The 10883-nt window shown below is 51.0% G+C and overlaps 2 protein-coding genes across 2 annotated transcripts; both read right to left on the bottom strand.

Annotated features, from left to right (window-relative positions):
- Positions 1 to 308: 308 nt before the first annotated feature.
- On the bottom strand, positions 309 to 1497 carry B0J16DRAFT_334641 (ribosomal protein L19/L19e domain-containing protein). Its single transcript, XM_046126973.1, has 3 exons — positions 1421 to 1497; positions 797 to 1217; positions 309 to 716 (listed from the first exon to the last, which is right to left on the bottom strand). Coding segments are annotated over exons 1-3 (567 nt in total). The 5' UTR covers positions 1423 to 1497; the 3' UTR covers positions 309 to 572.
- A 719-nt stretch (positions 1498 to 2216) lies between these two features.
- Positions 2217 to 10643, bottom strand: B0J16DRAFT_369332 (armadillo-type protein). Its single transcript, XM_046130267.1, has 4 exons — positions 10343 to 10643; positions 8213 to 10284; positions 2896 to 8151; positions 2217 to 2836 (listed from the first exon to the last, which is right to left on the bottom strand). Exons 1-4 carry the CDS (start codon positions 10479 to 10481, stop codon positions 2288 to 2290), a joined length of 8016 nt encoding a protein of 2671 aa, XP_045987097.1. The 5' UTR covers positions 10482 to 10643; the 3' UTR covers positions 2217 to 2287.
- Between the last annotated feature and the right edge of the window lie 240 nt (positions 10644 to 10883).

The raw sequence follows: 10883 nt of genomic DNA, 5'->3' as shown, positions 1-10883 counted from the left end.
TCACCCTCATTCTAGTTAGGTAGTTAGCATTCTCTTACGTAGTTGATTTGTCTCCTACCGGCAACCCCCGCCTATCGGAGAACATATGCTGTTCTCAATTCGTGATTGCTTCTATGACTTTGTGACCTGGGCTCCCAGACGTGATTTTATGCTACTGAAACCGCCATCTGTGAAGTGAGGGGAAGATGTTTCACGATGTTGCGAGCAAAAATGGAGGATTACAAAGTTGTGGCCCGCGAGGTGGGTCTCGATCACATTCGCCAATCGATTTGACAATGCAAACCAAACGTCACATATGGGACTTCATATGCAAGTCCAACGCACACATTATTTTCAACACTGGCAGTACTGTTGCGGTGATGAGCAAATCAATTGCTCTCAAGACAAGGTCGTAAATGGGAAAACATCCAAGCATCCGAGCATCATCGATTCCATTTTTAAATGCTACGTGCCTGAACCCCGCCGGTACAAGTGTAGAAACCAGAAGGGCATAAAAAAAGACCCAACCCGCAGACTCCGTATACAGCCTCCTCTCAAGACCGAAATGTTGTCGTTGTCCACTAGGCTTACATTTACTCCTCGGCAAGGAGAGCATTTCGCTTCGCCACCGCACGCTCCTGCTTGCGCTCGCGGGCAGCCTTGTTCTTCGCACGCTTGGCATCCATCTCCTCCTGAAGGGCAGTCTCGCGGGCCTTCTCAGCCTTGGCACGGTGAATCTGTAAATCTCCATGTCAGCAGGCATCCCTCGTCGTGACCCCGGTGATGGGGTATCTTGATGGATAGGACTAAGACGTACGTGCTCAACGAGGGCACGCTTGTGCTTGAAGGCGTTACCCTTGCTGCTGTGGTACAGCTCGTGGTAGAGGTGCTTGTCGATCTTTCCGCTGGCACGGTACTTGACCAAAAGACGGCGGAGGACTCGGAGGCGGCGCATCCAGAGGACCTGGCTGGGCATACGGGCATCGGCGGTACCCTTACGCTTACCGTAACCACGGTGTCGGCCCTCTCGTCGGGCGAGGTTCAGCTCGCGGGCGCGCGATCGCGAGTGCTGGGTGACGGGCTTTCGGATGATAAGGCCATCGGAGATGAGCTTTCGGATGGTCTGACGAGAGTTGGCGTTGGAGATCTCGCTCTGCTCGTTGGGGTCGAGCCAGATCTTGCGCTTGCCACAGCCGATGACCGATGAGGCCAGGCGCTTCTGAGTTCGCAGGTTGACCCTGTAGTCGTAAAGAAAATTATCGATTAGCCACCAGTCCCCTCTGATATAATATGATGATGATGATGATTGGTGTTGAAGATTTTCCCAAGCACCGAGCCCGTGAACGAAGCCATCAAAAGCATTTGTTCCCGGCTCGTGTACTATTTCCAAAACCCCTTCTGCATCGCATTCCCGTCCTTCTGATCGTTCGGTGAGACTTACATCTTGATTGTCGTTAGTGGTGACGGCCGGGTCCTCGATAATGTTGGATGAAGCTGAGGGGTTGGTTGCAAGGCAGTCAAGAATTTCTGTTCTGGATTCGAACGGTGTGGGTGCGCTAAGAGGCGAGGGCTCTAATCTTGTCACGTGCACGTGACCATAGGTCACGTGAATTCCAGCATACAGTACATATTCTAGTCTAGGTAGTCCATTGTCTTTTTCGTTCCAATTGGAAAAAAAAAAAAGCTAAATTATTCACTTATTTTGGTCTTGACGTCGGCATTCGGAGTGTCTCCTCCGATGTGGTGACGGTTACATATTGAAATGGTGTGTAGTCCCTGCCGTATTTCGCGAATCTTATGTTCAGGTAGTTAGACCAATTCGATTTGGCTTGCGAGTGATGCATCATGAAGATAAGTAGCTATCTGACGTAGAACAGTTTGACAACCACGCCTATGGTTTTCAACATATAGTTCGGTATGACTCACGTTAGGAAATTTATTACTGGGATTGGACTCGACAAATATGTCTGGAACGGTTCTTGCAATTAGCTTCTCTGCTGAACAAACTATGGCCCCACACGAAATATGCTCCATCCCATCAATCGGTTTATCAGCACGAGATCGTTTTACTTTGTTTGAGGTTTCAAGGGTAAAAGTAACATTCTTGGGCGAGAAGTGCTTCCCACGGTAATATGCCAATCGCTGAGACTAGCTACCTATGGAACGATATCTGTGTGATAGTTTAGCTACAGAGTTGGCAGACAAGGACTATTCACTTTTTATATGCCTCCGGACATCATGATTAAATCTTATGTATTGGTTTGATGTATGTAACACGACAGACGACAACTCTCTATGGAGTATAAATTTACGAGAATGCTTCGCTGCCCACATCGACCTTACCCACACTCCAGATTTCCTTCTCATCCTCTGCTTCATCGTTCGATAGGCCGAGCCCTCCTTGTCCACCCTCGGCTTCGCGCCTCTCGCGGGCTTGAGAACCTAGCCTCATCGCAACACGTTTGAAGTAGTCACCCATGCTTCTCTTGGTGTTGGGAGCAAGGTCTGCACCGGGACCAGCCATAAACTTATCAAAGATGCGGCTCTCCTCATCTGCCACATTGAACAGCTCCACAAATGCCGCTTCTGCAGCAAGTTTGACAGGAATAACGGGGTCTCGAACGCTGGCAAATATGGGTTGTGCGAGCAGAGCAACATGGGGTCGCACCATCTCCATGTCTTTCCGGCTGACAGTACGAACCACGACAAGGGCAAGTCGACGGGAGTCGGTTGCATTACCAGGCTGAATAACGGAAGCCAGGGCCTCGAAAATACCCTTTGTTGTCTCAAAGGTTTTAGCGGAATCCGAGAGCAGATACTTTCCAGTAGCAAGAATGCAGTTGTCGGCGACAAAAACCTATTGAAAAGAATTAGTTTACTGGAACAAAACAAACAAGAGGCCAGCTTGCTACTCACATTCTTGTTGGTGATACCCTGGCATAGCAGGTCGGGCAAATCGTCGGCCAAGGAGCTTTGAAGCAGGGCATCCGGGGACTCGGCCAGAACCGAGTTCAACGCGAGCACAGAGGAATGTGTAAAGTGTGTAGTGGCCACACGGTTCTTCAGCAAGCCCAGAGCGGCTTCTTCAGGAACGTTCTTGATGAGTGCGCCCAGCAGCTTAGCGTTAGTGATTGTCATTGTCTCATCTCTTTCGTCTGTATCCATGTCGATGAGTGACAAAACAGAAGCTCGAGAGGCCTCGCCCATATTGGCACCTGCTTTGCTGATGACCTCGTACAGCGCCTTGAGCATAGCAGTTTTGACGCCGGGATCTGCTGTCTTGGATCCAGTGACAAGTTCAGCAATGAGGGGATCAATACGTGGTGTATACTTGATCAAGGTTCCAAGCGCCTTGGCAGCTCGTGTTCTCAATGTCTCACTGGATGGGTCCGCAAGGGATTTGGCGAATGTGCGCTGGAGCTGAGGAAGGAAAGGCTTCAAGGCGGCAGGCATCTTATCCAGTAGGTTGTTGAGGGTCAGAAGAATTGCCGACTTGACTTCAGTAGCACGCTCTGAAACGACTCGGATCAGGGGACCAGTAATCTGGGTCACGAATGGCTTGAGAGAGGCCTCACTTGTCCTGTCAATGATATCGGAAATACCCAAGGCAGCCTGGACTCGCTGATCGGCGGTACCGTTCATGAGACCCTGCAAGAAGATGGGCAGGATGGCATTGATGCCCTTCGGTAGCTCGAAACCGCGCAGGTTCGCCCCTGCGACACCAATGCGCTGAAGGGTTTGTCGTGTTGAGATAACAAGTGATTCCATCTCCTCCTTCCGCAGCTTCTTAGTGAAGGCACCGAGAGCTGCCCAGGCGGCCTTGACAACATCAGCGTCTCTATCGTCAAACGAATTGAGGAGAGACCGGATGATATCCTGGTTGTATCGTGAATAATCAACGCTAGCAGCCGCGAAGAAGTTACCCATGTGGTGTGCAGTAGCTGCTCGGCGACGGTGATCCTCGTGTTTGAGAAGCTGCAATAGAACGTTCATGACAGTATTTAGGCCGTCATATTCGTCAATGGACTGAATGACAGTGTCGAAAGACGTGGCCAGTTCTTCGCGGAGGCCATCCTCCTTGCAATTGATCTCGTTATCCATAAGTGAGTTGATAATGTTCGGCAGGCGACGGTTCATTGCAGGACCAGCAACCTTGGATAAAGAGGCCAGAGCCTTGGCATCGAATGACGAAATGGGAGGAGTCGTGAGTGTTGGTATAAGGTTCGGCAAGATGATGTTTGATCGGGTTGTCTCGGTAAGCAGCGTAAGAAGAGCTTGCAGAGCGTTGTCCGCTTCACCCTCGGAACGCAAGAGGTTGAGAAGGAAGGGAAGAACCTGATCGACTGCTCGCTTGCCAAAGATTTGTTGAAGCGAATCAAAGGCCTCTGCTGCGGCTTCTCGAACATCTTCATCGGAGTCGGTAAGTGCTGTACGGACGACTGAAATAAGGGTCTTCTCGTGGTCCTCCAGAGCCTCAGGGGAAGCGGAAGAAATAAGTTCTCTCAACGCGAGACAGATACCCTGCTTGGCATCGACGTCAACAGACGTCTGCAGACCTTCCTCCAAAGTGGGAAGAAGACTTGATAGAACACCATCTCCAGCTTTTCGGATAAGCTCTCCGAGGGCATTGCTGGCGATGACCTTGTGCTCCATGTTGGAGCTTCCCAAACGTCGGATGAGGAGTTGGGTGAGGGTTGGCACAAGCTCCTTGAGGGTCCTGGGGCTGTGAACGAGGACCTTCCAGACAGCGATGGCGGCTGATCGAACCGCACCAGCTGTATCGCATCGGCATACGTAAAGGGCTGATAGGATCTTGTTGCGCTTTTCTTCACCGAGGGTTTCCTTGAGAGATGCACCTGCCTCCTTAATGTTCTCGTCGTCTTCGATATCTTCAGCATCGGTACCGGCCTTGATACCTGTAAGGTTGAACAAAAGATCTCCGACGAGTTCGACAGAGCTGAGTCGGATTCTGTAGCTGTCATCGGCGAGACCGCGCTCGAGCTCTGGCAGCAGGAGATCGACAGCTCGAGCAGCGAAGTTCTTTACTAACAAGCGACCCGCACGCAGTGCAGTTTCACGAATGGATTCAATGTCGTCAGCCAGACCAGCAAGGATAGGTGGTACAATGCGGCCCAAGTAGTTGGAAAAGCTGTTGCCGAAGCATACGGGAAGGAAGATGAAAAGGGACATGAAGCCCTCGCGGACTGCAGGTTTGGAGGACTCGACGTTCTGGAGAATGGTTGGGAGGGTCTCCTCCAGTCTCGTCGTTCCCAGTCCAGCAAGAACCTCGCTGAGAGCCTGGGCAGATCCCAACCGGTCGCCGGCACCAGTGTCTGACTTGAGGGTCTGCATGAGACCGGGAATAAGATCGGGAAGCGTGTCTTCTCCAAGTTTCTCCACCAAAGAACCAAGAGCCCTGGAAGCTGTAGCTCGAGTGGTTGGTACCGGGTCAACAACAGCGACCTTGAGGCCAGCCACAAGCACAGGCAAGTGCATGACGACGTCCTTCTTTTCCGTCAAGTGAGCCAAGCTGCCAATGACTTGCGCTGCTTTGCGCTTGGTGTTGGAACGATCCGCCAAACCGCGTTGCAGAATGCGAGTGACCAGTGCCAGGGAGGGGGCATCGAGATAATGGACGAACTGAACCTTGATGAGTGAGTCCAAAGCCTCGTCTGTGTACTTCGTAGGGTCGCTGAGAGCCTTGAGAATGATATCAACCAGGGACTTGATCTCGGGGTTGTTGATGACTTCACCAAATCTCTTCAAGCTTCGATTAGCTGCGGCTCTGACTTCCTTGTGACTGTCGTTGAGCACGCCGGTGAGAGGAGGAATAATGTCGGGCAAACTGTTGGCAAGCTGTTGAGGGTCTAGATATGCCATAGCACCAAGAAGATCACATGCACCCTTCTTACTCCTCCATTGCTGTTCGTCTAGACCGTAAAGAAGCGTTGGCATGATCTTCTTGACACCGTAAGAGCTCAGTTTGGCAAAACATGCCTTGGCCGCTGCTAAGCAGGCATCTCGAACATTGGCATTGGCATCACCAAAGCCTGTAAGCAACTGAGGCACGATTTGGATCACATAAGGCTCGAAGACACGTCCGAGCATAGTGGAAAGAAGCTCGTACGCAAGCAAAGCAGCCTCACGTTGGTTTGCCTCCTTCTTGTTCTCCATAGCATCAGTTAGAGTTGAGATAATTCTGTATTCCCGTAATGATGCAATGCCACGACCCATGACAAGTCCGGCCAGACCATATGCCGAACCTCGTTGGACGGCGTACTTCTTTGAGCTAAGAAGCTGCTCCATAATCTGACCGAAATACTTGGAAGACTGGTCTGGGCAGGCTTGAATGAGGGGAGGCAAACATTCGGCAATAGCGTATTGTACTGTTTCAGAAGGCGTACTCAGAGTTGCCACCAGGCGATCGATGACAATAGGGATCTTGGGGTCACCAGGGCTTAGGTGACGAGCTAAAGCACCATACATGATGATGACAGCTTCGTTTACACGATCAGCCGCATCGCTATTTGTGTCTGGCTGCTCCAAAGTCTGCTCGAACTTCGACATGAGCTGGTCGAGAATAGTCTTGCCATGGATCTCAATTGCCTTGATTGAAGCATCCAGCATCTCACTGCGTACTGCTCCGTTCTTATCACCAAGAGGACCGGCGCTAATAAGGAAGCCAAACAACGGATCCAGCTGATTGGCATCAATAACTGAAGCGAGCTCTTTGAAAGCCGTTGCGATACCCTGCCGGCCCTCCCAAGGATCAGATAGATCCATCTTCTTTGGCATTCCGAATTCATCTAATTGTTGAACGCGGGGTTTCGCTAGCTCGGCGTACGTAGACTTAAGTTGCTCGAGCACAGCTTCCAAAGTCCCCTGGTGAAGACTGACTGCTTCAGCAAGGGCGCGAGCAGTGCTACGACGCAGCTGACCGTCCTTGCTCTCAAGAAAAGGAAGTAATCTCAATGGCACTCCCTCTGTGATTTCGAAGCCACTTTCCTCCAAGATTTCTCGACCCAAATCCTGGTTCTCTTCCTCGTCGTCGTGAGCAGCAATCCATATCTCGTCGGAATGACCTAGTTCGCTCATATCGACTTCGGCACTGATCGATTGCAACACCGTAGATCTGACTCGTGTTTCGGGCACCAAAGTACCCTTTGCCAAAACCATCATCTCCTCGGTATCCATGTTTGGAGCGATGCAGCGGCACATGTCAGCAAAACAGTCCTTGAGGAGCTTGTAATGTTGAGCATATGCCTGCATCGAACTGATGAGGACCGAGAGAAGTTCCGCTCGGGGTACAGCCTCATCTGCACAAACATCTGTATGGTACGAAAGGAACTCGATAGCCAACACTAATTGAGCATCGGCATCGTCTGCCGAACTGCCAACTCCGCCCTTGCGTAGAAGGTCCAGTACGAGCGGCAGGGCATAAATAAGTGAGACAGAATCGAAAGGTCGCTGCTCGCCCGCAAAACGCAATCGGTAGAGGACTCTTGTAATCAAATCCTCTACAGCTTCCTCTTGATAGTTTTCCGACAAAGACACGTCACGCAATCTTAGAGCTGCAATTCCCACGAAAGGCCTCATCGAACCCAGACGCTCTGTCACCTTTTCGGCGCAAGTGATATAAGCCAAGGGTGCCGCGTCGCCTGTAATCAGCGTGGCGCCAGCGTCCATGATACCCACCAGGAGAGACACTGCAGTGCCGAGCCACTGTGTGGCATCGGTTGGGGGACCAGTGGCCAGGCTACGGATGATGCCAATGCCTCGCAAAAGCCTTGCCACAGTCTGAGTTATTGATTGTCTAATTTGACTTTCTTTCTTGAGTTGGGCGTTGACTTTCGCGTTCTCTTCGGGGGTAAGCTTCTTTTGTTGACCTTTCTTCTTTTCAAGCTGCCCCCTGAGCTCTTCCTCCCATTTAAGAATATCATAGTCCTTGTTATTCTTATCCAGAACTTGCTGAGACTTCTTTGCGAGCACGTCAATGAACGCAGTGCCCTCGGCGGTTCTATAGATGGCGGCTTCGACAGGACCGACGTCTTGTAATTGTTCCACGTTGAGGTCTCGGCGCAGTGTATCCAGCAGGCGTGGGATAACAGTCTCAGGAGCAACGAAAGCCAGATCGGCGGCTGCGTTGTACGCGGCCTTCTTGACGACCTCATTCTAGCACTTTGTTAGTAAAATTGTCCAGTTTCCGAATACAGGTGGTAATGGGCCTGCAAACCTTCTGATCAAAAGATGTTCTGGCTTCGATCTCGTTCATAAGCTCGTCTTGATATTTTGTTACAAGATTGCCAGGATCCAATTCCATCCTAAGACACAAATCAATCCAGCTCGCTCTTGGTATCAGTTCTGGCCGTGCTAGAACAAGAAGGCTGTTTGCCTGAGATTCAAGGTCTTCCTTGGCAACAGATTGACCAGACTTTTCTATGTCAGTGGGAGTTAAACAAATAGACTTTACCACTTGGATCAAGTTGTGCGCGTTTGATGACTGTTCCTTCTCGCCGGATCCGACACGCTCGAGATAATCCCACAGGCCATTGACGATGCAGTTGGACACCGATCGTGGGTTATGGACATAGAGATCAGAGAGCAGTTTGGATGTTTCCTGCTGGACCGTAGCGGGCACGCTGTGGGCAATGATCAGATGGATGAATGCTTCCGACCAAGCAAGAGCCACCTGTTTGTCCACATTCTGTTCGAGGCTCTGGAAAACAGAACTCAAAGCACGCGCAAACCATCCAAGGTCTTCGTTGGCTGTTACTTTAGAGTAGATTCGATGACTGAGGAGGAACGATGACTTGGGATCCAGGGACAATGATTGCTTCGTAACCGATGATTTAGTCAAATAAGATTCCGCTGTAGAACCGGGCAGTAGTCGATGTATGTGCGGGCTCACAGCTGTCAAAATGTAGGCACCAACAACAAGACCACTCTGGGCAGCAGAGGCGGCATTAGCTGTCACTTCCGTAAAGGTTGTGACGAGCTTTGGTACAACGGCCTCCACAAAAGCAACCATACCCGGGGATACCGATTGTGCTCCGGCAAGGGATTGTAAAATGGAACCCACGCGGAGCAACCAGTACTTGCGAGAGGGTATCTTCTTTTCAGAAAGCCCCTTGGTAACCGACTCCAGGACAGATTTGGGCACCTCGCTGTCTTGAGCCAGCAGAAAAGCTACGGCATTCGCCAGGGCTGATGTCTCTGAAGCTAAAGCGCCCTCGTTGCCTTCCTTGGCAGCTATAGTGGCCACCGCAGTGGCAATCTGTTCGGCGCTTGACGTCGAAAGAGGGGTGGATTCGAGCATCTGTGCATGCAGAGTTCGATGATCTGGAGATGCAAGCTTTCCTGCTTTGAGAGGGCTTGCGATCTCATTTACAACCTTCTCCAACGAGGCGGTATCATTCGATCTTTGTACCAAAGCACGGAAAGCATCCAAAGCACCAGCACGAATCGCTGCATTGGTAGACTTGGCGTTTGACAACAATGGTTTGAGAAGATTTTGCTCAAGAACCCTTGAGAGATCGAAACTGTCTGGTAGAGCCCGGACAAGAGGCGTGACAACGCCACCAAGAGTGACCTCGGGCGCACGAAGAAGGCCTTTCTCGAGAGCAGGGACCAGCTCCTTGGAAAATTCTTCAGGAGTTGCGAATGAAGCAAAGAAATCACCAAGCCCTAGCACTACATGCTCCGGAACAGCGACACGGGAGCCAATTATCTCTCTCGTAAAGAAGTCATAGTACTTGGGTTTGAGAGTATCAAGAACAGGTCGCAAGTGATCCTTCCTAGCAGATACGCCAGCGATAACACCAAGAAGAACAGCATTTCTGGGGGTGGACTGGGCGCCCTTCGTAGCTAGGATATCGACAGAAGAGGAGAGTCTCTTCTCGCTAGATTCTGGTGACGAGAGAAGCTTTCGAAAGCCTCTCCTTGTAACAATGATAGCAGAGTGGGCTACAGACTTCCTGGAGGTGGGCTGGTGGCATTTGTCCAACGCATCGGCGTCCGTCAAGATAATATCAGAAGCAAATTGGTCCCACAATGAGGCATCGAGATGTTGCATGAACAAGCTACACCATTCGACGAGTACAAAGGCGTTGGTAGGAGCAATGCCATGTTTCTGGCTTTCCTTGCGCAGGGCGGTGATGAGCGGGGCAATGGTCTTGGAGTCGACGCCAGCTGAGATTAAGGCAACCAGACACTTCTGAACGGATAGTCGGGACTGTCTATCAGCGTAGAAAGCGTATGTACCGAAAAGTAGTTGAGTGAGGCGTGCAATTGAGGCATTGTCGAGGGCTGCGGGACAAAGGTCAGTTGGCTGATAGGCCTTGGTGAGCTGCAGGGACTTGCGCACATTTTTGGGTAAGCTTTTCCTCGATGGAGCGTAGCTGAGTGATTCGAACATTGGTCGAAGAGGAGGCCAGAGCCTGTTTCACGGCCGTAATGTCGAGGTTGGCCTGGTCGCCAGTTTGGGATGAGTCGCCGTTAGACATTCTGGAGTTCGGATATATAGGTTTGCGTTTGGCTTGATGAACTCATCTGGGGCTACCAGAGCTCGCAAACGCCGGATCTGAGGCGTATCCGCGGTCGGGGCGGAGAGAAAGGTAAATCCAGAAAGTTTGGTGATGAGTGGTTGGTGGTGTTTTGGATTTTTCGGGCACCAAATCCGTTAAGTGAGAATGGAAATATCTATCAAGAGGTAGACTAGGTAGGTATGGACTTTGACCCCACGTCGAAGCAATAGGTAACCTAACTTACATAACACTGTTTTTTTTCCCGTGGAGCTGTTTGAGGCTGCCCTGCCCGCCCACCTGAACGAGCACTTACAGCTTGATGGTGCCAATTTGGTGGGGTTAAGAGCCCTGAAAGCCGCGACTCTGCCATTGGAACTGGGC

The sequence above is a fragment of the Fusarium flagelliforme genome (assembly GCF_020744385.1).
Source record: "Fusarium flagelliforme strain FIESC 12 MPI-CAGE-AA-0113 chromosome Unknown B0J16scaffold_2, whole genome shotgun sequence".
In the NCBI taxonomy this organism is placed as follows: Eukaryota; Fungi; Ascomycota; class Sordariomycetes; order Hypocreales; family Nectriaceae; genus Fusarium; species Fusarium flagelliforme.
Note: the sequence above shows the minus strand (reverse complement) of the source record. Positions and strands in the feature narration are given on the sequence as shown.

Excerpts from the sequence above, each read along its gene's own strand:
- B0J16DRAFT_369332 (XM_046130267.1), bottom strand. The coding sequence starts at position 10,481 with ATGTCTAACGGCGACTCATCCCAAACTGGCGACCAGGCCAACCTCGAC. Across the intron at positions 10,285-10,342 it reads GGAAAAGCTTACCCAAAAAT|CCCTCGACAATGCCTCAATT; the intron begins GTGCGCAAGTCC and ends TTTGTCCCGCAG. Across the intron at positions 8,152-8,212 it reads GAACATCTTTTGATCAGAAG|AATGAGGTCGTCAAGAAGGC; the intron begins GTTTGCAGGCCC and ends ACAAAGTGCTAG.
- B0J16DRAFT_334641 (XM_046126973.1), bottom strand. Across the intron at positions 717-796 it reads AGCGTGCCCTCGTTGAGCAC|ATTCACCGTGCCAAGGCTGA; the intron begins GTACGTCTTAGT and ends GGAGATTTACAG.